At 50.6% G+C, this 25,637-nt stretch overlaps 1 protein-coding gene across 3 annotated transcripts in view; it reads right to left on the minus strand.

Annotated features, from left to right (window-relative positions):
* NTRK3 (neurotrophic receptor tyrosine kinase 3) overlaps window positions 1-25,637 on the minus strand; it is a 217,933-nt gene that overhangs the window by 179,602 nt on the left and 12,694 nt on the right. For all 3 annotated transcript variants that reach the window (XM_040601974.1, XM_040601977.1, XM_040601976.1), the window contains exons 2-3: window positions 3,262-3,336; window positions 1,852-1,923 (exon numbers count right to left, since the gene is read on the minus strand). In XM_040601974.1, the coding sequence (XP_040457908.1) occupies window positions 1,852-1,923; window positions 3,262-3,336 (147 nt within the window). The remainder of the gene's footprint in view (window positions 1-1,851; window positions 1,924-3,261; window positions 3,337-25,637) is intronic.

The raw sequence follows: 25,637 nt of genomic DNA on the forward strand, positions 1-25,637 counted from the left end.
CCATGGCCCAGGAGCCTCTGGGGAACAGGAGGGAACCACCATCCCTGCAAGCACCAGGTCTCCATCCCTGGGTGCCCAGTATCCACCAAGGGGGACATCAACCCTGCAAACATCCACGTTGCCAGCTCCCAGGAACAGCATCAAAACCCACTAGAAAACACTAACCAAATAATATACTTACTTGCCTCAAGCTTCAAAAGGCAAGGAAAGAAAGATGTTAAGAACATGATCAATCTTACATGACCCAAGCAGTAAACAAACACATATTTCATCACCACATACCAACCTTAACTCTTGACACAAGATGGATGTGGGGTTTTTTCCAATCTCAAAAGTAATCTCAAAAGACAAAACCAAACACTTTTGGAAAAAGCAGCAACAATTGCATGTGTACATATTAACACCACATTCAGCCTCAAAACAAGCATACATGGCCTTCTAAACTACAACATCCACACTAATTTAATCAGGAATCAAATGTTATACATTTTATCTGCTAGATACATAAACAGCAACTGCACAATTGACAAACACCCCACCACCACCCCCCAAAAAAAAAAATCAAGTGGGAGAGGTCTTCAGAGAGACGTTTCTCAGTAAAAAACTACAAAAACACACAAAACAAACACTACAAATCAAAATAACAAAGCACAGAAATCAGGAAATTCCCAGTGGTCAGCATTAAGGAAGGTTTATTATGACAAAACACACAAGCTCAGTGCTTCTTCACAACTATTCATGCCCTTTGGTACGGCAGATCTCCTATTTAGCAAGTACTTTACCGTCACTTAGCAACTGTAACTGGTTTTCCAAAAAGGAAGCTTTTGGGGTTTTTCAGTTCACATCATCTCTGAGCAGACATCAAAAGACAAATCTATCCTGCTCTGCGGGTCACATCTATCTCCCTCCGCCAGCAGCATGCCCATATCGATGGCCACATGCATCTGCAGACTCAAACAGATGTGCACTACGACTGTTTTTCATGGAAGAAGCCACTAACGCTGGTTTCCAAAAAGCAGGGATACACACACTCCCCACCCAGCCCATCAACTCATGCCCACGGCCAAGGCCTCTCACCAGCCCCTTTACTCCTTTTATATCTATACCAGAGCAGAGAGGGGTTTGATCTCAGACACAGTCACTTTGATGAGCTATTTCAAGCCCATGGAGCGCCTGGCACACCAGCCTGAAATCCAGGCTTTTCTTTATTGCCTTGGGAAAGGTAAATGCATATCTAGAAGAGAAATCAGTGCCCTTAGCCTCAAGGATGTGGAACGTCCCCAAGACAACACCATACCCACTGGCTAATGATGCCCCAGCAGCTGGACACTTGTGCAATGTCCCATGATAACAGGACTCCAGCCTCTCCAGCACAAAACAGCCCTACCCCAGGCCTGCTGCAGACACCAGTTTAAGAAGTTAATAATTAGGCCCAAAGCTGGCAGCCCCGTGCCCCAGGATTTGTGCCAGAAAAGCATCCTTTGGTTAAAAGCTAATGAGCAGGGCAGGCTCCAGCTGTGTGGTGAGGCGTGTGGCTGCCCCCCGAACTCTGCAGAAAGGGAAATGTGCACCAGCCACCGCAAGGCTGCTAATGATGCAAGCGATGGTTAGAGCAGCGATCAAAGCCAGGGCAGGACTAGAAACCAAACCCCATCAGCTGCCCAGTGGGAGCTCACCCCATCCTGCGTCACATCATGCTTCCCTGCATATCAGCTGTTCCTTTTCCTGTCCTTTACCACCTCTCCCTCCCTTTCCCCATCGCTCTGCCCGACAGGCACTTTGGAGATCCATTCCAGGGATCACCTTCCCACAGGGAGCAGAGGGAAAAGGAGAGGAGCCATCGGCACTCACATGTAGCGCAGGTGAGGGTTCTTGGCAAAGGCGCGTGGCTGGATGTTTCGTAGTCCTGAGTTCCTGATTGTCCTGTGAAGAGATGCAGAAGGGCAGCAATGGAGTCAAGGCAGACAACTGCTCTAAAACCCTGCACTCAGCATCTGAAGTGCACTGGGAGGCCTCGATTCCCCACCCTAGGAGGCACATCTCTCCCTAGACAGCCTCTATGAGCTACAAGCAAAGAGGAAATTGGGCTTTTCAGCTTCATCTGATACGGTGACAGCACAGGCTCAGCGCAGAGCAGCTGCTGGACAAGAATCTCCCCCCACATTCACCAAGGCTTGCTGGGGTGGCCCAGAGCATCTCCTGCTCCTCTCTTCTCCCTCCATCTCCACAAGCAGCACTGCCTGCTCCCACAGCAAACTTAACACCCAGCACCGCCATCTCCCCTCCCTCAAACCCAAGAAAAACCTTTCTGCTTGCAGCTCTGTTAAGGAGGGGTGAGTATTTTGCCTAGGGAATTATGGACATTGAGGGGGAATCCTCTTCCCACCCTGTTTTGGAGAAGCTCTGTCAGCACTGTGACCAGGATTTATCAATATCTGCTGCGAACAAGTGTATGCCTGACTCCACTGATGCTTTTTTAGGTGAGATGAGAACAGCAGCCAGCCTGCTTACAAGGGTTATGTGTGTTAGAAGTACAGCTTTCTGGGGTTTAGATATTGAGTGCTCAGCAACGTACACCTCTCCTCCAACCCACACACAAGCTGTACCTAATGCAAAGCTCCCAGGGAAACAGATTAGCAAAGTCTCCGATTAAGTCTGAACAACACTGCATCTCACACAAGCAGCACTCAGGGCACTCCCAGCTCCAGGAGGATGCAGGAGGGGGAATTAAGTGGTATTCTTGCTTGGCCAGGCTTCCCAAGCACCTAGCAAGAGCTGTCAATCTCATGGACCTCAGTTTCCCCTCCATGACGCACACAGTTGACCTCTCCTGGTGCTCAGAGTGCTGTGCAGGAAGACGCGATTACCTTACTGTGCAGCACCACCATGATGGCAATTGCACTAAATGAGGACCAACAGCCCAGCAATGAAGGATCAGTGGAGACAGCTGGAATTTTGCATTGTGGGGCTGAAATGAGTCAGAACACCACACAAGCCCAGAACCAGAACAGCAGGGGAGAGGTCAGGGTTGATGTGTGCTGGCAGAACTGTCAGGAGCTAGCAATCTTCCTTCTCACAGACCCAGCAAGGACCGAAAAGCACTCTGCAGAGTCTCATAGCAAAACACAGTAGAGCCAGTAGCTTAAACAGGCTCCGAACACTGCGGCGTGGAGACTGCAGATGGAGGGAAGCACAGCTCTCTGCTGGAAGGAAGGGGCTGCCCATGGCTCTTCTCCTCCCCGACACGCAGGACATACTCACAGCCTCTGGAGTCCCGTGTACAGCTCCATGTCAACAGCATTCAGCGTCTGCAAATTCTTCCAGTTCTCTATGTGTCTGCGGAGAAGAAGGAAAGGCTCAGCTGCTGCACGAGATGGTCACTCTGCCCGTGCAGGGGACAGCACACCGAGAGAGTGTGTCATGCCATACCACCCTGCCCCATTCCGTTTTCCCAACATTTTGGAAAAGCCAAACAACAATGTTTTACCCACAGCTTCAGGCACAGAATGCGCAACCAAGCCATTAACATCTTTGCTCTCTGTACCTCACCGCACACATTTATGAAACAAAGACACAATTGATACAGCTCACACAAAAGGAGTGAATACAGAAACACAAAACCTCTCAACAAAAAATTAGGGCCTAAATAGGAAAAAAAGAAAAGTCGTATTTATCCAGTCTTACTGGGGTGGATAAACAGGGTCCTAGCCTTTGTTGGCAGGAGAGCAACAAACTTAGTTTGGAAACCATGCCTTTATTATAAATTCCTGAGTCGCCTGGGGGCACTCTGGCAGGTATGTTATAGAGAACAAGCCCAGAAATAGATCTGTCACTGCAGGATCGTTATTCAATAAATATTAGAGCCAGGGGAAAGTGACAGAACAACAGCCCCAGAGAACAGGGTCCCCTGTTATAGGCAGCACAGGAGCAATGCTGGCAGCAGTGTGGCCAGCTGGCTGTGGCCATGGGCTTCTGCTAACAAGCTGCAACGCTGCGTCGTGGGGAGGAAGCTCAGTCCTCATCCCCCAGGCAGTCCTTGGCCAGTTCAGTCTTTCTCCCAGATTAAACTCAGACATACTCCCACCAGAAAGCACAAACATTTTCAAGAGGTTCTTTGCTGGGGAGCAGGTGGAGGTGGTCCTCTTTCAAAGGTGAACTGAGAGGGGGAAAACACTTCTGGCTGATCCTCTTAGACAACATGTGAAAGAAGCCCAACTTTTAAGTATATGAACATGTGCACCCAAGCTCACAATCTGCCTTGATGCAATAGTTGGCTTTGAACTTGGCCCTGGAGAGGGGAAACAGTTCCAAGTGATGCAGGGTTGGGGTGATAAGCCAGCACTGAGAACCATCCTATGATTCTAGGCAAGAACGTTGCAGGACCCCACGTGGTGGTCCAGGGGGCAAGTAAGCAGGAGAGGGAACTTTGACCACTTCTAGAACAGTCACAGGGGCCACAAGTTCCTCCTCCAGCATTCATTACACCTTGTGCTTGCACAAGAACAAATGAATCAGTGTGACAGAACTATATGGACCTATTTAAGCCATATCCCAGACACCACCAAGAAAGGAAAATACAAAATACAAAATACAAAGCCTGGACTAAATCTAAACATATTTCTGCACTCTCACCATGCAGATCCAAGAAAAGCAGAGACCTGCAAGAGTCACCTCTGCTTCCCGCATGTCTCATAATTATCTACACACCCAAAGGGGTTAATGTAAGGATGCAGCATAAGCTCCCATCTGGTTGCTACATGACAGTGAAAGTTACAGTTCATCCTCAATGACCTGCTCATTGGCTTGAATCGCCTGTGTCCCGGACAGAATGAGAAAAAGGACATTATTATAGCTATTTCATATTCCCTGCCAACATCTAAGGCCCCTGCAAACACTTGCAGAACAAAACACAGACTGGGAGGAGTCAGTCAAGAGATCCCACAGCTCGCTGAAACCCTTCCGAGACAGGGCAGGACTGTGAGTTTAGGTCCTGGGCCACAAGACTGCAGGACTGAGCAAGGCTAGAAACACATTGAAGACATTTCCCATCTTCAACTCATACACACACACAAAAGAGGTCCTCCAATAGGAAGAATGTGGAAAGAAGCAAAAACGGGATAACGTGCATTTACCACCAGGTCATGCTGAAGTTACAGCATCCAAGCAATGACCTTCAGGGAGGGATGGAGCAGCCCAGAGCTATGGAGCAACCACAGCTGGGAAAGAGGTGGCAGCCAGATTGGCTCTTGTTTTATTGATTGTGTTTGCTAAAAAAAGTCAAGGTTATTTTTGACCTGACACTCAAAGCCATGTGGGCAGCATTTTAGAAGAGGCAGAAAAAAGACCCTAGCTTGTTCCCAGTGACATGCACAGGCATGGCTTTCTGATGACTCAGCACTGAGGTACAGGGGTCCTGGGGGGGCCCTACAGCCAAGCCCCCTCAGAAGTCACATTACACTAGACTGTAAATACAACTCCATGACCTGTGTTCTACCATCCCAAATGAAGCCCATGAGGTTCCTGAGCCAGATATGTTTTGGCATGTTATTTAACAGACACACAACACCTACAAAGTGATAGACAAGAGAAACAACAGTGGAAATAAATACATACATACACAGACATTTACATACAGGATAATCCCCCATCCCAGCAGCTACTTTTATGTAGAGTGCCATACAGGGAAACAGCTTAATCTTGAATTAGGTGCACAGGTCAGCAAGGGACTTTAAGTCCTTTAAGCTACACAGACATTTCCCTTCTCAGGGACTTTAGGAAATGGCTTTCTTTTTTTCTGTGATTTTTCAACTTAGCTGGAGTTGCACCCTTGCTCCTAGAAGCAGCAAATCAGTCTTGGTTCACAGGCACCTCAAAAATACACCAGGAAAACCATTTTCTTTGTTTCCCTACTTCTTTGGAAAGAATATGTAACTTTGTGCTGGCTGGGTTCATCTGAATCCACTTTAAAAACGAAATAGAAACACATTCTGAAAGCTCAAGGAGTCAAGCTGTGATTTTAAAATTGGCAGTGGTTGCACAGGAAAGCAAACCAAACAAGCAAAGAAACTTCACCCCTAAAACTTAAGTCCCTCTTCATGTCCTTCAGCATCTCAACTAGCTGCTCCTCTTTTCCTTCCAGGATTCTGTTTACCCTAGAAATCTTACGTCCTCCCAAAGGCTGTTGAAGACTGAGCCCTTCCCTTCTCCTCTGCCTCGGTTCATTAACCCAGCAGGAACACGGGTGCTGGGTTCACACCAAATACAGATGTGACAGCTCCCTACCCTGCCCTGGTCTGTGCGATCAGGCATTGAGGTATGAATTAGTCAGTGGGTTACTCCCTCCTCCCTGCAAGCATCTCTATATATTCCTGTGGCATTCCTCAGTTATTACTAAGGTAAGCTGCTCTTCTGCAAGATGCAATAGTTTCAAGCCCAAAACCATACTTAAATCCTGAAGTGCTCACCATGCACATCCACATCCACCTAGACTCATTTCCAACTTCTAATTGAGACCATACGAGATGCACCGCAGACACAGATGAGACTGCTCGCTTTGGGGAGGGGGGTGTGTGTGGAGTGAAGGGGCCGTTTGCCTAAATACTCGCTTCCTTCTCATACTTCTTGCCTGTTTGGGGGGTACTGCTGGTCCAGGTCTCCTTGCGCTGCAGAGCTGCCATTATACCATGCCTCCTACAGACCGATCAAAGTCTACCTTAGGTGTAGCTAGGGTTTGCCCTCCCAGCTGATACTGAAACACTGCCCCAGAACTCCCCTCCTCTTCTCATTTCTGATCCAAACATACTCCAAGCATTTTACATCCATTTTCTCTTGTGTCGAAACTATCTTTGCTTAAGCAGCTCTTTTTCTTTCCTGGCATTTCTTCCTCCCTCCTTTACAAGCAAGAGCCAGACCCACCCAGCTATCATTTGTAGGTTACGTGAGGCCAGCTCTAAGGCAGCGTGTCTGTACCAAGCAGCGAAGTGCAAAGCTAATTGTCTCAAGTGCCTTGAAGAGATACTAACTCAAATCCCAGAAGTGATGCAGATATACTGCTCAGAGTCCTGGTAGCGAAATTATTTTGCTTCTGGTTTCAGACCCAGCACAACTGATGCTCGCACTTGGTGACCTATGCAAGAAGGACCACTGGGATAGATACCATAATAGAAAATGGCTTTCTATTTTCTTCATCGGCTTTTAAGTCCCTTTTTCTTGAATAAGGGTGACCGAAAACACAGAGCAGTCTCCAGGTCTCACTTGTATAACAGCATGAACAACTCCCCAGTTACACTGGAAACACCATGACGTGCTGCCTGAGATCACGCTGACCTTTCCAACAACCCCATCAGCCTGGAGGCTTGTTTTCACTCTGTAATCAAAGCACTGCACCAAGCATTTCTATCCACCAGGTTGTTACCAACTGACATGATTTCTTAGCTGGCAGCAAAAGCCCCATTACACCCACATTTGCATTCACCCCACTTTGCATTACAGACTCACTCTTGGTTTTGCTACTGCAGCTCTTCCCCTTGGCCATCCTCACCCCATTTTGTGTTCCCACAGCCCCAGCACTGTGCCAGCAGGGAAGCCCCTGAGCACACTCCTGCCTTTAGTGCCGTTGTACTCAACAAAAGCAGAAGCCAACACCTCTAAGAAACCTCAGCGGTTATCTCCTCTTTCAACACTTCCCACCACCACTCCTCCATTATCCAGCTCTTCACCTACAACAGCTGGGCTATACTGTGTCTTCTCCAGGAAAAACAAACCACTTCTGATGTAATGCAGCATCATATTAACCTCTCACCACAAAGTCATCTCTTTGCTGAGGAAATTGGTTACCTTTCCAAAGGAAGAAGTGGGGTTTATCCTGACAAAAGCCAACTTTAGGAGGCCAGCCCTGCACCATATCTCAGCCTCCACATACTCACAGACACACCTTTACAACTTGTTGAAAGCCTTATAAACCGCTGCAGTTAAACCAATGGTCAGTCCACAGCACACATGCTGTGTCCCAGTTGCTAGCAACCTTGTGAAGCATGAAGCCCTGTTTATCAGCTCTGCAGCTCGTGAGCATCACTTCTCACTTCAAATCCCTAGGCACCGTGTGAAGCCTGTAAGGTGGCAGGTATCTTGCCCCTGCGTCACACAGACATCAGCAGTCTTGTTGACCAAATTGTCAGCTGGTCTCCAGAAGTGCCAGGAGCTTGCCCCACTTGCTGGAAGGGGACTGGTAACCACCAACCCTGTGGAAATGATGGCTCCTTTCACTCCCAGGAGGGCATCGTGCAAGGAGCTGTTCGACAGCACAGGCTGGCTTCACCTTCTTGATAGCACGCGGCAAGCCTGCACAGTAATGCGTGCTCCCCTTCAGGGCCAATGCAGCAAGGAGACTAGAATATCCACTGGGATTAAACACAGCCAGGTTTATTGTGTCCCACATGCCTGAGGCAGAGGTGAAAAACAGCCTCTTATGCCAATTTACCAAGTGATGAGCTTGAGGCTACTTAATGTGTCTGGCCTTCCTTCACCCTCCTCATACAACAACGATAATATTTATCTGATCTCTCTCAGCCTTTCAAGCACTGTGGTCAATAACTAAAAAAGGCACTCAATAAGCAACAAGTATTATATAGCATGTGTACACACATGCTACCCAAATGTGTATCTAGCCCAGACTTGGAGGGGAGCAACTTTTCACCAGGATGCCATCAGCTCCATTCGCTGTGAGAACAGATGACACATCCCTGTCAGAGCCATGCCGTGCAAGTACCACCACTCAGGTTTGGGTGCTGGGCAGTGAATAAATCGTGCACCAGCAAGCAGGCGGCACCCAACACACGCACACACAATTATTTTATTTATATATGTTTTGATACATATATATATGAAAGGCAAGCAGAGCATTTGACTCCTCTTGTAGGACAACAGGAAAATTGATTTGTCATCCAGGCATATTATACCTGGCGATCCAGACCGAAGCATTAGCTTCCAATTACCCAATATGTTTAACATTATAAACAAACCTCCTGGCACACCAGCTCCAGACCATACAATTATTAATTTGATTGCAAGCAGGGAATAGAGAGAAGACATCTTCTAAAACCCTTGACCGGTAAGATCTGCTTCCTCCAAGCAGAGGTGCTGCAGATGTTGACAGGAAGCCCTGGGGGCTGGGAAACCCGTGGCACTGGTGCAGGTCCCGCACACCCGGGCAAAGCACAGCCATGGTGGGGACTGCCAGCTCCTTTTATCCATCTTTTGCACCCCACATAGGGCTGAGGAAGCCATAAAGGAATCCGCTGTCTTTCACAGTATTATAAGGCACTTATTGCATACATTTAATATCCAGAGGCGTGAAGGACTTGTTTCTCTCAATATGGAAGTTATAAAAGTGAATTGGTAACTGAGCATTAAAGGCAAGTGCAGCTGCATAAAGACTTATGAGGGAAATATTTTCCTCATCTAAAGCACGGGCTTCCCCTTCCCAAAAATGCATGGAAAAGTCACCCAGCAGTGGATAACTTTGCATCCTTGAGGATAATTTGAGGTCAGTGGGAAAAGGGGAGGGGGGAGGCAGAAAGCAAACTCAGCTTTATAGAAACAATTATGAGCATAACCCCACAGTGTAATTGTGATTCGTCAAGGTAACGATCATAAAACACACCACTGTGACACAGCTTCCACTGCACCAGCAGATCTCCTCTTGCCAAGGCCGTGCACAGGTACGTGGGTGCTGCAGAGGATACGAGGGGGGTGTCCCCAGTCCCCACCCCATGGGCTCAGCAACATCCAACCCAACGATCCAGGCCCTTCCAGAAAGGCTGGACATAGGAAAAAGCCCCCAGTCCCCCGAGGTGGGAAGGGCATGGGAACAATACAGCCATGCGTGAGCCGCCGCAGTGGGGTGTCTCAATAGTCTTCCTGGAGAAACCAAACTGCCACACACGAGCAACTCAAGGACACAAGGCATTCACAGGAGGGGACTCCCTGCAGTCACCTTTCAGATGAGCATAAATGAGCTCCACACTCACCCCAACAGCATCTGCCCAGCCCCAGACCAGCTAGGAGCAATGACTAGGTGCAGAAGAGCTGCTACAGCTGTGCTATCTAACAAGACTGACACATAGAGACACCCTGCTGTGGAAGACAGCCTGAGAAACAGCTTTAAGCTTTGCTGAACAATTTTCTAGACACTACAACGAAGCCATACACCCCGGCACCCATAAGGACACACAGGAGCAGTACCTAAAGGAGAGGAAAAGTGCATGCATTTAAAAAACAGCAGTGCCAACATGACCAGGACTCCATCCTTTACTTTTGCCTTCAAGGACACGAGAACCTCTCAGACACAGGGTGCACTGTGCCCTCTGTTTGTGCACTCACCCATTTTCCTTGTATGATCTCCGCAAAACTCCAGGACAGTCTCCACATCCCACACCAGCTCTGGCTGGCAACTTATGGAGCTGAAAGCATCCCTTCCAGGGACAATGTGTCATTATTACCAGAGGACAGCAGGCTGCCTGGACTCAGCATGGACAGATTGCCGCAGCACACTGGAAGCAGTATGTTCCCGTTATCACACACTACAACCAAAGTTTTTCAGTGTGGGAAGAGTTATGCCTAGTCACTCACTTTCAGAAAGGAAGAAATAGGTGCAGGTGGGATGGCAGAGCTGAAGTGCTCTGGGCAGCAGCGCAACTGCCATCAAAACAAGTACCCTCCTTTGATATCCATTACTATTACTCAGCTAGTGCTGGCAGAAGGCAGCCCTGGGGTCCTGAGCAAGAACTGAGGTGTCCAAAATCATCCCAGTGCTGAAGAAATCTCATTTACCAGAGATGAGCAACAGTGCAAAAGCTTCAGGAGGAAACGGAATTCCAAGTGCCACAGCATCTCCTGCATGGGGAGCAGGATTGGGCGGAGCAGTGCCCCTAAACCCCTCTGTGTACAGATTGTGCTCCTGGCTCAGCCCCAGCTCCCTGCCCACCACCTCAGCACCTCTCAGCTGGATCTCTCTCCACCTTTCTTATTTATTGCATACCACTCTCTGATGCCTGCACAGTCTCAGACACCACCTGAAGCGACAGCTCAGGATGGGATGAGCAGTTTAGTCCTGCAGACATAGACAGAAGTACACAAATCCAACTGCCTTGAGACAAAGCATCAGCAAGAGCCCACAACCCCCACCTGCAGCATCAGCTGTATGCTCCCCTTTTCCTCTGGAAAGCAGGCTCAAAAATTATGGTATTTCCCCAAAAGGGAATTTCTTTCATTACTGTCCAGCAGGAGAGCCCACAGAGGTGCTTCCACCGTTAGACATGGATCTGGGGCATGTAGAGCAGGGGCTCCTGTTCGGAACTGCTAACATCAACCCGTGCGTATCTAATGACACCACATCTCAGAAACAAGAGGGCAATTCAAGGGCAGAAAAAACAATTCCCCTGGGAGTTTTACACCAAACAAACCTCAAGGTGAGGCATCCCCCTCTGCTTTACGGGGCACAGCAGACCAAAAGAGCTCCAATTTTTAGGCAGCTCCCCAGGCACCTGCCATGCTAAAGGAAAGGACGCTTTTATCCATAGGATTTCATATGCAGTGAGAGCCAGCAGTGTGCACCATTTTGTGGTCTTTAAAGATCAAACAGCATTTTATAGAGGAAGCAGCACCCTGGTCACAATCAGCTTCAGTAATCACATTCTGATTTATTAAACTCTCCCTGCAACTTCAAACTGGAAGTCCGACTCCCTCATGCTCCCGTCTCCAAACAGGTCTGGGGTTTTTCAGAAATTAACATATATATATCTCTGAATTAGAGACAGAGCTGCCAAGCTCTGCTCCAAAGGCAGTTGTGTTTCTCTCCTGAAGAACACAGTGCCTACACACATTAGCAAGATAAGGAGACATTCTAAAGGTATGGGATCAGTAGAGTTCAACTTGGCAGGAATAACTCTTGGTACAGAGTACTGCCAAGGAGCATGTGGTGGAAAAGAGCCCTGCAAAAAGGCACAAAGCCTTGATGATGGTCAATACGATATCCTGACAGAGCATATTAGCTCAGCTAGGACCCAAAGGGGAGTGCTGCCAGCCACGCGCATTGTACTTCATGCTGTGCTTGAAGACAGGAAAATGGATGGAGGAGGAAAAGGAGAAAATAAAGTCTCCCACGAACTGGCTGTTACTGTGATATACAGTGCTGGGAATGAGAAAGCACGAACGACAGTCCAGTAAGAGCAGATACGAGAGCCAGGGATGGGGCTGCACAAGCACCACAGTGGGAGGGGGCTGCAGTCCTTAATCCAGACCCGCTGCCTTTCCTGGCCCTGCCCGCTGCCACCCACCCACACAAACCCACAAGCACGCTTTCTAAAACCACAGCCTCCACAGGAGTCTAAATTCAGGAGGTTTTTTACATCCGTATCAGCTTCATCTCAAATCCTGTTTCAATGTAGCTGCACATTTTTGGGCAGATCCTGCCACTGCTCCCATGCCTAGATCCCAAAAGCAGCACAGAAACCAGAGCTTGGAGCTGCAAACTGCGGGTGCCAAAGGATCCCTCTGCTTCTGCAGTTATGGCTATTTAGCAGCCAGATCCAGCGCCCTCCCTCAGTCCCACATCCCACTTTATCCCCCTCCACTCCACCACCCCCATAGCATTGCTCATCCCGTCTCCAGCTTTCCCACACCCCCCAAACACCGGGAAAGCCGCTGCCTGAGCAAAGCGAGGGGAGAGCCAATCTTTCTTGGACTCAAATCCCGCTCCCACGAAGCATTTGTTTTCCCAAACAGCTCCCAAGGAGCCTGAACTTTGATCCTCCAGTATTTTGGCTCCTCAGATGTTTATGAAGTTCGAACAAGTGGGCAGCAATGCCCAGCTGGGCTGGCCGCAGGCCAGGCTCCCAGCCGCTCCGCTCGGGATGGCCACGGGCAGAGCAACTCCAACCTGCAAGAAGAATTGCCAGGATCCCCATTACCTCCGTGGCACGGCAAATCTGCCTGCCCAGCCCACCGGCTGCTCCCCATAAAGCCAAAGGACTGGGCAAGCTCGCCATGGAGTTTGTTTTGAGCCAAACTGCCAGGACCCCTCCCTGCCCAGCTTGTATCTGCCTTGCAAATAAATCACAGCCAGCTCTGTCCGCCCGCCCCACCAGAGATGGGGCTCCTCCATCACCCATGAGGACTCAATCCCCTTTTCCCCAGCCAGGAGAAAATCCTTCCCCCTCCCCTTAAGCTTTTCCTATGAGGAGACACACACTAGCTTGTTCTTACTACAGAGGTGTAAGAGCAGAAGCATCACCCACGAGCAGGGGGATGTACCCATTAAGACATCGTGACTCGGAGCTCTAGGCTTCCCAGGATAGCAGATATTTTGTGGGAAGTCAGCTGGCTCCAAAAAGGAAAAGCTAACCAGCACACCTATAAACACAACACAGGCAGGAGGAGGCAGGGAAGAAAAGGAGAGCAGGGAGGGAACAGACACTTTAAAAGCTCCTCTCCCAGCACTCTACTTTGTTCCAATAAACGTGAAAAAAGCACCTTGCAAAATGTTATAGGAGAAGACACTCTGACAGCCAGAGATGCTGCTAACTGGGCTGTTGGGTTTGAGCTGATCCAGTTATGCAAACAGCAAATCTGGGGACTGTTTCTATCTCGTATCACAGTTCGCTCTGCCGTTCCCCCAGATAAAGGCGTAACTGAATTGCAGAGAACCCTCTGCTCACCCAGCACCTCGACGGAGCGGCAGCCACAGCCTGGGCTTGCCAGCTCTCCAACACCAGCCGCCCTGACCAAGCCCCTGCCCTTCGCTCCCCACAGGCACCTCCTTCGGCAGGGAGGTGGAAACCTTTGAGCTCACGCTATCCAAACACACTGCTGTGCCCTTCGCCAACAGGCGCTCCTCACACTGTTTGAAAATGTTCTTCATCACGGGGGCTTGGGGGGTTGCACAGAGGGTTTAAGGCCACAGAGGTGAGAAGCGATGACATCCAGTCCCAGGTGGACCATGGCAGCCCACGTGTCCCTCTCCACAGCCCCAGGCCACATCCCCTACTGTGAGACATGATGAACCTGATAGATTGGTGCTCCTGAAAAAAAAAAAAAAAAAAAAAAAAAAAAAGTCTCCTATTTCTGAAGCGCTACCAGAAGGCTGGCATTAAACTGACAGGTATAAAATCTCGCAGGAGCATCTGAGGAATCCAGAGGTCCTGCTCGGTTGGAGCTGTAGAGAGGCAGCTAGCAAGGAAGCTGGGCTGCACCTCCTGACAGCATCTGCCCTTTCACCATTTGGGCTGAAGACACATTTAACAGGACACATGTCTTTTTGGCACCGTTTTGAGTCACGCAAGAATTTCAAAGCCAGAAGGCAGATCATCAGACCAAGTCCTTCCAGGGAGATTTTGTTGCTGCTGTTGTTGGTTTACATACATATATATATGGGGGTTTTGTTTGGGGTTGTTTTTTTTTTTTTCCAAAGGATCACTCTCCTGGGCAGCTGGAGTGCTAGGAGGGTCCCAGCACCAGCCCAACCTCAGAGGAAACTACCTGAGCCCAGAGGGTTCTCAGCAAAGGGAAGCTCATTCTGCATAAAGAATACAGACATTGTCTGCCACCAGCCCCGGGCAGCCCCCCGGGGAGCAGGCTGGCTCACTTGCAGCCTGCAGCAGCTGGGGCCCAAGAGCCCACACTGTGTGCCAGGCTGGGGCTTACCAGGGACAGCAGCTGGCGGGGGACAGCCCTCCCAACATGCCGGCTCCTTCCCCTTCTGTGGATATTGCAATGGGACAGAGAAGGGCTGCCTTCATGCTCCCTCCTCCTGGCTGGGACCAGGTATCACCAACTTACACAGCTGGCATCAACCCAGCAATATGCCCTCACCCACACAGCCCCCCTGCACCAGCCTTGCACCGGGCATGTGAGATGCCCACCAACCCCCAAGCCACCTTCGAGCTCACCAGGCACCCAGAAGACCTGCCCAAAGCCCCAGTGGTGGCCCCCAAACCCAAGCCACCCCCAAACCACAGATAAGACCCAACAGCACCGGGTCAAGCCACTCTCTGATCTCTGCTGCTGCAATGCCAAGGCTCAGATTCAGCCCCTGGGATGGGACACACAGTGTCACAGTGACAGTCTTGTGCCCATCACTGCATTCCCAAAGTTTTCTGCACCAAAAGCATTATTTACACCCATTCTAGCTGTTTCTAGTGAGGGCAGGAGGCATAGGAGAATGAAGCAGGATGAGGACAGAGACCAGAGCCAGAGCATCACTGAGATGCTCCAAGGCCAGAAGATGCAGCTCCCTCCCCTGGGGCTCTGGGCCCTGAGGGGAAGCAGAGGCAGGTGAAGGGCATCCCCAGCTCCCACCTGAACTGACACAGCTCCCAGCACCACTGGAATCACATCAGCAGCAACAAGCTCAGCAGTGCCACCAGCTTGGGAAATCACCCTGTGCATAGGCAGCTGCAGCACCCTGCACAGCTCCCTCAAGAGCCACCAGCACACACTGCCATCACACCGCACAGCCCTGCAAGCTCCTGTCCCTTTCCCCAGACCCAAAGCCCTGACACGGCTGTCCCACGAGGGTATCCCAGCCCTCCCAAGCGGCACAGTGCAAGCACCAGCTCCAGTTTCCATATTTTAGGTGGCAAGAGCATCAGGGCTGCCTGTAGGCTGCCTGGCCATGAGGTCCCACACAAACACACTGAGCCAGAGACCTTCTGAGCAAGAGGCAATACATGATCTCCTGAAACCCCTGCACACTGACCAACAGCTTCTGCCCATGACAGTGTTCAGCTGGGTTGTTTTTGGTTTTTCACATCTTTCCCCTATCTCCCCTTTGAAAAATCCTGTAGTTGCTATGGAAATAGTCTCATCAGTATGACTGGAGCGTAGCAGTGCCAGCCAAAACTCCCTGTGGCTCCCAGTTGACACCAGTGCCTAGAAACTGGCAGCACTGGAGGTTATCCCAAGCTGCACAGGGGATACCCTGAGCTTAAAGCACCACTTGGCACTAATGGGTGAGTGAGACCCATCTGGGACTCAAAAAAAGCCTGCAATTCACCCAGGAATAAACCAGGAAGACAAAAAAAAAAAATAATTGAGACAGCCTCACATTGGCTAAGGGATGAGAGGGTAATAAACAACAAAAAGCTGCAATCTGCCCCAGCAATACCCTCACCACAAGCAGGAGGTGGCCACAAATAAGGTAGTAGGAGCCAAGCTGAGCTTTGTCACTGGCCCTGCCACCAGTTTGATGCACACCTCCAGGCAGGCTTCTGCCACCCTCTTCATACTCCCACCTTCCCACCTCCAATATGCAGCAATAAGCAAGCAGGGTGCAAACAGCAACCATCAAGTGTTGTGAAGAGGCTTGGGAGAGCAGAGCAAGAATCTCTCCCATCCAGCAGAGACCAGCATGTTGGACAATTGCTATGTGCCACAAGGGTGCTTTGCTCTGAGTCACCCCCTCCCCTCCGAGGGCCGTGGCTGCAGACCATTCAGATTTTACACTGTGAGCCGATTCCTTGCTGAAAACACTGGCAGGGTCTTTGCAGGTGAAGGATCATCCTTTACCACTACAGCTTGGAGCAAGGTCCCCAGGTTCCAGAGACCAGCTGAGTGGGAAATGCATCTTCTCCACAGGATGGACAGCAGGCCAGCAGCGCTTAGTGCACATGGAGATGCTCCTGCCATGCTGGCAGATGTAACGCATTTGTCATTAACCCTGGATTTAGAGTAAGTGCTAGGGAATGCCATCTCCATCACCCTATCCAGCTGGGAGACAGGGAAGATGTGACACCCCTGCCAACAGCATGGACATCTCCTGCCTCCAGCCACGCTGAATAGCTGTATTCAACCTGTTAGTGCCCATCACCTTGTCACCAGCTGCAGCTCGTGACAAACAGCAGCTCCGCTAGAAATGACAGCGGGAGGCTCTCACAGCTGCAGGATACAAATGCAGGCCTGTGCCACTACAGAGGGCTGTCCCCAGCCATCCCTAACCTGACATCACTTCACAAATGGCAGTTTAACCTTGCTGCAACCTGGTGCCACAGTAATGAGCTTCTGAGCTGTGTGGTGGACAGTCACATCACCAAACCCTTGACAGCACTCATTGTGGACCACCACGCATGAAACTCCTTTCACAGCATCATTGCATGCTTGGCAATACAGATGTTTCCCCAAGCATTCTCTCCTGGGGCAGGGATTTTCCTACATTCAATACTGATGTCACCATGCAGATCCCACTAAGCTTCAGTATATTCCCCCACCAGCCCTACATGAAGCTCCTGGAGCTGTGACACAACATATCCCACCCGCTGCTCTCAGTCCTGTCCGCAAAGGGGGAAACACTATAGGCAGCAGCACCACGAGGCACTATGGCATATCCATTGGGCTGACACATTAATTGGTGCCAGGGTGGATCTGAGTGCAGCACAGAACATTGCTGGACCCTGCCAGTCTTTACAGGTGCACAACCCTAATTAATGGTCTAAACAACAATTTGCATCATCAAACTGCAAGGGGCACATCTACTTCAGGAGCCATGCACATCATCAGTCTTGCCAGATCCTGAATGCTTTCCCAAAAGGATGCACTTGAGAGAGGAGGACAGGCTTGAGCTGTTAGTGAGTCATCCAGGCTTGGTCAGAGATGCCGAAAACAGGAGCATGTGCTCCAGCAACTGTCCTTTCCCATCCAGATTTAAACAGTTCAAGACCTAAAGCATAAACTAGCAGCTGCAATGCTTCCCACTCCACGGTTTTGTCCCATGCCTGGGGAACACACAGTCTCTCTTGCTCTCTGCTGGCAGAAATATCATTGCACCAGCCCAAAACATTTTGCTCCACAGTTTTGTGGAGCTGTTATTGGAAGAATTTGCATGCAAAGATGCCTGCAAAGCAAAGGGATTCTCTACAAAAGCAAGAGAGAGGCCCGGATTGGCCCCACTTGGACCAGGAACAGCAAATCCACGCTCAAGCCAGGGAGCAATCAGCCACCCGTGACACTGCTCCCTCCATCTCGTGATGCTGTCTATGCCAGAACACATCACTGTCCCACAAGCAGCACATCCAAAGGCCTGGGTGACAGGCTGTCCAGCCCAAGCTCCCACAGTCCCTTTACCCCCTGTGACCAAAAGGTGACCTCAGCGATGGAGCAGGACCATCCCATACCACCTACCGTCCAAGAAAACAACTTCTCTCTCATCATTCAGCAAACCTTTCATGACACCTTAAGAGGCAAATCTCCTGGCATCCACCTTTATCACTTTTATCACCTTTGCCCCAACACAGGGGTCCCTATCAAAACCACAGCAGCAGGGATGCTTTGATGAGGCCAGGTCAGCCCTGGGGATGCTGCTACCAGGCAGCAGAGCAGAGCTTCGGTGCTGGCTCCGGGGGAGGCCACCCATGTGGGTGCCTGGGTGTACTGCTGGCACCCCACAGCACCCCGAGACACCCAGCCGAGAACCACTGGCTGTGTCCATTGCCTGTGTATTGCATTGCACAGCACCTCAAATAAACACTCCCCACAGCCAACACAGCGAATAAGATTACAACAAATATAAACTAATGATACAGCTGTCAAGACAGATTAGACTGCACAGTGTAAAAAATTGCAGGGCTGTTTAGTCACAACAATATAAGATTAATTTATCAATACAGCTTATGTGGCACTGGAGAGATAGTAAATTGAATAAGTGAATCTTTTCTACACCTTGCACAAGGAGGGAGTCTCAGACCCAATGGGCGCACGGGTCTGGATACCAGTGAGGATTCACAGACTGGGATCAACCCGACAGGGCTGATTTGATAAAGCCTGGGGGGTCTGCACCCCCATCCCAGGCTTAGGGGATGGGCGTGCATGCCATCCACATGCACGACTCTGCACCCACGCGCTCCAAAAGGTGCCCACCCTTCCGCAGCCCCAGGCTGGAGAGGGATACTGCTAAATCAAGACCCCCAGAAGGTGTTGCTGCAGGCAGGAGCTTCCCAGACCCCTTTCCACAAGCTCCTCAAAGTCCAGCATTACAGGACTTGAGATGTTTGCGTTGCCTCATCTTTAAGCTCTGTGCCAGTTACAGCATGTGCATGTTTTGGTGCACACAGCAATCAGAGGCAACGATGTGCCGTGCTAACACATGCAAAAATATGCACAGCCACCTCCACCCTTTGGGGGCTAAGCTCTGGCAGATAGAGGCAAGCTTGCAAACCTGACAACATCTCTCAAGGGTTCCCAAAAAGCAAGAATCCAACTCGTAGGTCCTTAGGAGATGCTTCCCTATTCATCCTGCAGCTTCTGGTCAAAGACTACAATGTCCCCATCGGGCCTGTATAATTTCAGATCTCTCATATGTTGCCATCTGTGGGTTAAAAATGTGCAAGTAAATAAATAGCTGCAGCGATAATGAGCCAAGGTTTCGATCTGTGAAGGTGAGAGCACAGCGGCATCCGCCGATATGAAGGAAGCACCCGTTTCTATAAATATTGAAATCCGGTAATTATCATCATTAGAACTAGTTGTGATTTAGCCGTAGCTCAATCCCAACAAGTAAGAATGGCATTTATTTGCCACAATTAGAACAGCTAAAAATACCTCCCAACTTTGCCTGGTTCAGCCCCATCCCACTACCCCCCCAGCAGGCTCAGCCTTCAGCAGGGAGCAATGCAAAGCGGGGGGACCACTTGAAGGGCCATGGAGGGGGTAAAGAAACCCTGTTCTCCCCCAGGGAGACCAGGACACCCACACAAGGTCACTCCATCTTCTAGAAGCCCTTCCCAGCTCTGCTCCATGGCTTTCTCCCTAACTCTGATTCAGCCCAGATAACTCCCACCCTGCCACACTGGCTCACCGGTGCAATGAGGTGGCTCCCTATGAAAAATAACATCCCCCCTAGCAAGGTGCCTTTTCCATACTGAAAGTTTATTTGTGTTTGTACCAGAAGGCACAGATTTGCTTTAAAAACATTATATTTAAACAGATAAAAATGCAAATGAAAAGGCCTGGCTTGCCCAAACCATCCCACTGGCAGTGGGGGGCAACAGCCCTGGCAGCACCCAAGTGATCTGAAACAGCCATCACTGACACACAGGTCTTCTCACCTCGTGGGAACAATATAGTTATGCCAAGATCCTCCACACGTTCAGCATCTCTTCCAGGCCCCAAACAAGAGCTCAGCGTGCCAGACACACACCTTCACGGATGAACCTGCTGGAAGATCTCATCATTCCAGACCCCCCAGTATAAAATCCTGCAAGGAGCATCAAGCTATCCTGTTCTACCTCTGCAAGGTGACCAGGGGGCCACCACCTCTTTGTGATCCTGTAAGTGTGAAGGGACTTGGCCATCCTCCCTTGGGGACACATCTGCACTCCAGCTGTCACTAGCATTTTCCCGGCTTTCTCCCTGATGATAAATAAATGCCCGCAGGGTGCAGACAGATATTGCAGGAGGCAGCATCTCAAGGCAGCTACAACCACCCCTCAGCTTCCCACCCAAGCCCACAACCCAGGAAAATCCCCACCTACTGACCCACATCACCCAGGGCCATCTCTTCATGTTTGCTCCAAGACTCGAGATTATCCCTGTGGAAACGTGCCCAACTTCCCCAGTCAAGGATGTTCTTTCTGACAGTCACGGTGAATATTTTCCCCTGCTTACTCGATAATATCTGGAAAGGGCCGTGAAATGGGCAGCTTAGCGATTCTCCGCTGCGCGGGGGCGAAGGCACTGAGGTGCTCGCTGCCAGGTTCCAACAACAGCCCAAATATTCATGCCTGCCCCATGGGCCACCACCTGCTCCTCCCCAAAATGCCTCCAGCCCTGGGACTTTCTCAGACCCCAGCCTCCCTCCACGGGTAATCTGACCCCTGCGAGGGCTTTTCTCCCCCCTTGCCTCTGAACTCCCTCCAGTTTGTCAATATTACTGTAATAAGGTGCCTCAAACTGAGGCCACATTCCTGTCGGTTTTGGGTTTTTTTAATAAGAAAAGCCAGTTCATAGCTCGGCTCCCACAGCTCCCCCTCTCCCCAAACACAGCCCATCGCTATTTGTTTAGGGCCCTAAGCCAGTTTTCAGTCCATTTGGCAGCATCATATCCAAGGCAAACTGAACTAATTTTAAGAGTAAGATTTGGCGAGACACTATATCAAATGCTTTGCTAAATCCAAATATATTAGGATTTCCACGTTCTGCTCAGCCACTAATTTTGCGATTCCATCAAAAAGAAAAAGCAATCAGGTTTGTCTGGCAAGATTTATTCTTTCTAAATCCCTGCTGTTATTGCTCGCGCTTTCCTTATCCTCTAGTGCTTCACTTTCTTAATACTGCAGGACTGGAAGCATTTGCTGGAAATTTATTTTTGCTATTTATATGGATTTTGAAAATCTGCCTCTGCTCTCCTCCGCTGCCCCCTGCCTTCCCCAGTGCTGTTAGCATCTCTGTGCTGCCACCGTGCACATCGCCTTCTTCGTCCTCCTCCCAAAGTCAGAGCACAGCAGTATCATAAGCCCAGTGTTAATACACAACTGGCCTCAGACACAAGATAAACTAATCCAAAAAAAGGATGTTTGGCAGCAGGAGAAAAGTTTAAAGGAAACACCCAGCTGGGTCAAGCTCAGGTCCATTGCAGAGCACCGCCAGCAGTGTGAGCAGTTAATATTAATGACTGATTCGGTTGTCCTGGAGCATCACCTCGTTCTTCTTACAAGTCTTTTGGCAACCACCCTCCAGGCGATCAGGCAGAGTCGAGCCACAAATGACACCAGCTGGTGCCTTTCCAGAGGACATGCACAGTCCATGGTGGGTCAGGACCAGCATGTCTGTGAACCAAACCCTAAACCACTTCGGGCTGTTGAGGAGCTCTTCCAGACTTGAAACTTGCAGAGGGGTCAGGGAGGGCTGCGTTCCCCTGTCCTGGACTGGTAACCCAGCTTCCCACTCGTACCCTGGGAATCTGGAGCACCTGGAAAGCCACATCATAAGGCACTCTGATCTCCTGCAGCACTTTCCTCCCCAGGTAGCCAAGCAGGAGTCTCTAAACCCTGTGTGCACACAGCAGCTTTGCAGACCATCCCAAAACACTCTGGCGACCCCATCCTGACTCTGACTGTGCATCTTCTGTGGTGTGCTCCACTGACCTCCGTGGGAGTAGGGCAGAGCTGCTCACGCATTTCAGGGTAATGCTCACTCCTGCTCATTAGGAAGAAAAAGGCAGCTGTGCTGGAGCATAACCTGTTTCTGCTCACTAAGTCCTTGGACATAGAAAGGCTCAATATTTTGCACACCAAGTAACACCCTGTCTGGGTGCCAGGTGCATGCGCACCCTCAGGATGCCCCATCCAGCCACAGCACAGCAGCAGCACTACCAGCCTGGACTGAAGCCGAGCCACCCACACGGGCCAAGCTATCAGCTCCAGCCACTGCTTTTCCCATGAAGACAAACACCTCCTCTTGCACACCCTGGCACAACCCAGTGCGCTCAGGCTGAGCGGCGAGGCTGGGGTTACAGACCGCACAGCTCACAGCACCAAGCTGATGCCCCATGCTTGGCATCCTACACCTCCCTCGGGTCAAGTCCCTGCCAGACCCCTTGCCTCAGTTCCTACACACTGTCCCAGCATCATCATAAGGGGAAAAAAAAACCACAGCACAGTCATCCCAGCAACTCAAGGCTCAGAAACAGAGCACCAGCATCCAGCAGGAGCTGAGGTGATGGTTTTCCGTTACCATTAAGGGTAACTGCTTTGGTAACTGTGGGCTTTGCTGCCCACAGCTCCTTCAGTGCTCACTGAAGGGAGCTCAGATGGGGGCCCAGCAAAGCTAAACTACAGCATGACCCTGAGGACTCGAGGGTTAAATGAACATTGTCTTTACTCTGGCCGTTTTTACATCTCAGAAACATGTCCTACAGGAGCAACCCTCTTCAGGAGCCCTGCTGAAGTCTGGGATGCCTGCAGCACAGACTCCACCAACACCTTCCAGTTTGCACCCAGCTGGCTGCAGCTGAGGGGCTGAAGGTAACAGCCCAGCCCTGTCCTGCTTCCAGCACAAGGACAACCTTCCCTGCAGGCAGCTGGGCAGAACATCCTCCACCAGCTCCTGCTGGCGAGTGAGTCCAGGGGGAAGCTGTCAGGAGGGATTAACAAGTCCTGGGGCAGCTGCCCTCCATCACCCCATCACTGCACCCTCCCTCCCTACACCACCCCCCCCCAGCCTCACCAGGGTTCAGGATTTACAGCACAGGCAGAGCAAGGGGGCTGGCAGCAGAAAACTGACAGGGACAGAGGATTTACAGGGAGAGGCCAGTTTCAGAGGAGGTAGAGCAAAGCAGAGGGTGATTTACAGGGTCAGCAGCAATTTACACAGCAGGTAGCACCAAGGAGGCAAGGATTTACAGGGGCGGGGGAGAAGTACTTTTAATGGGTGTTTATGAGGAAACAAGCAGCTCCTTCCCCTGACCACTGTGACCCAGGAAGGGGTGCGGGAGCAGATGGATTTGCAACCAACCTCCCTCTTGCTCTGGAGGTCACAGACAGGCCAGCATCAGGGACCCTTGCCATCCCAGCGTGGCTGCAGCTGGTTTCTGTTTGGCCACAGCACCCTCAGGGTCATTTCAGCATGTCCCTGTGCTGCCACCATCCCAAGGCCAGGCTCAGTGGCCAGTCTCTCCAGGGAGGCTACAAATAGCAAACACTCAGACGTCTCCTCCTGGAGCTGGAGGCCCTCCCTCCTGGCAAACCCCACAGCCCCTCCCTGCCAGGGTCTGATCCAGCCCATCTGCTGGCAATGAGGCAGCATTTCTCCCACTGCCAAGGCTCCTCGCTGTCGCCGGGATGGGGCTGCCAGGCTGGCAACTGGTGGGCAGAGGTCACCGTCTTCCATCCCTCAATCCCACAGCAGTGCAGGCGAGCCAGCCCTGGGGCCAGCAGCGCAGACGCTCACAAGTCACATCACCCAGTCTCCAGTCCCATTTTTCAGCTGCTTCTGGCACCCAGCAGGAGCCAGGGTCTGGGGTCAGCCTCACACATGCAACCCTGAGCACTTCAGTTTGGGCAAGCAGGACCTTTCCCTCTCCTGCCACATCTCCCTCCTACTCCCAAACGACAACAACGGGGCTGGCAGGGGACACACAACCCAAGCACACAGTGTAAACATGAGGGGTGGCAGCATGTTTGGGTCTCCAGCTGTCAAGCCTCCCAGCCCAGGCTCGTACCAGCAGCATCCCTGAGCTGGCAGGTGCCAGGCTGGGCATGGAGACACACGGGTTACAACTGGCTCACTCTGCCAAGGGTTAGCCTCAAGGGTTGCACATGGAGTAAGTAAAGAAATATATAAGAAAAGTTGTCCCATCACCGAGACTGGTTGCCGCTCTGCCACGTTGTGACATTCTTCCATCAGAGCATGCTGTACTGTGTAGGGCCCTCATGGAAGTGTGACAGGTGCCACGCAAGCCTCTGCCACCCCCAAGAGGTGCCAGGACCAGCTCGACTTAAGGAGCAGGCTAGGACATCTTACTGCCCCCAGCCCTTCCCTGCCACTGCTCCCCGACAGTGGTACAAGCTGAGGGCTACCTATGCAGAAGTGATGTTTGCAATACATCATGGCCTGGGGGCCACAAATTCAACCATGCCAACAGAGGGGTGTCCCTAGATGACATGCCAACCCACATCTTACATGCTTCTACATTTACTCCCAAAAAAACCCACCAGGTTTTCAAGAGAAAAGGTGGAAAGGCTGATCCTCAAACAGCCCAAGAGGGAATTTACTCAGACATTCCGTCTCAGTCTTGTTGTCCCATCGTTATCGCCAGATAGCAGGAGACCACATGCTCAACGAGGGCAATCCCTGCAGGGAACACTCAGTTTCTCCTAGCGTTGGGCTGCTCAGCATAGGGATGCAATAGGACCAGGAGCCACTGGCAGCAGGAGGGAAAGGAAGAGCTCCAAGCATTGACCACAGACACCCATGAAAGCACCGAGCACTGCCCAGCCCTGGCATGGCATAAACAAGATGAAAAAACAAAGTTGTGAGCAGCCTACACAAAGAGAAGAAATTTCACTCTTTCAGACCAGAGAGACAGCAGCTCCGTAGCACAGAGGGGTTACAGGTCACACTGGGCAATATCCCAACACGTAAGAGCTCAGATAATGTCCCATCACTCACAGACAAGGGCTTGCTCCCAGCACAGCCCAGTGGATCCCACAGCTCCTCAGGGTCATCTCCCCAGCAGAGAAACATGTGCAGCACCAGAGCAGCATCCCAAGCAACCTGGTTCTCTTCTCCATGTAAAACCTCCAGAAAGGCACAATAGCAGCATCCAGCCCTCACTATATCCCTGAACAAAAACCTGTATGTCTTCACCCAAACCACAAGCAGCAGCAACACCATTGCCCCCACCCCGCTACCCCGAAGTTTGACTAAAGCTCAGGAGTATCTTTGCTTTTATAAATCTCTGCCTTTTAATGATGGCTTCAAGGCTCAGAGAAAAAAAAGGCCCATTAAACTCACTGAATAAGTTAATGGGGCAGAGAGAATCCATTTCAAAGCCACCCCAGGCTATTTTCCTCTGGAGCTAAAGCCTGAATAAGCAAAAAGGAAAAATTAAAACTGTACAGTGCTTTGCCAATAAATAACCCCCAGTGTAA

The sequence above is a fragment of the Falco naumanni genome, chromosome 7 (assembly GCF_017639655.2).
Source record: "Falco naumanni isolate bFalNau1 chromosome 7, bFalNau1.pat, whole genome shotgun sequence".
Lineage (NCBI taxonomy): Eukaryota > Metazoa > Chordata > Aves > Falconiformes > Falconidae > Falco > Falco naumanni.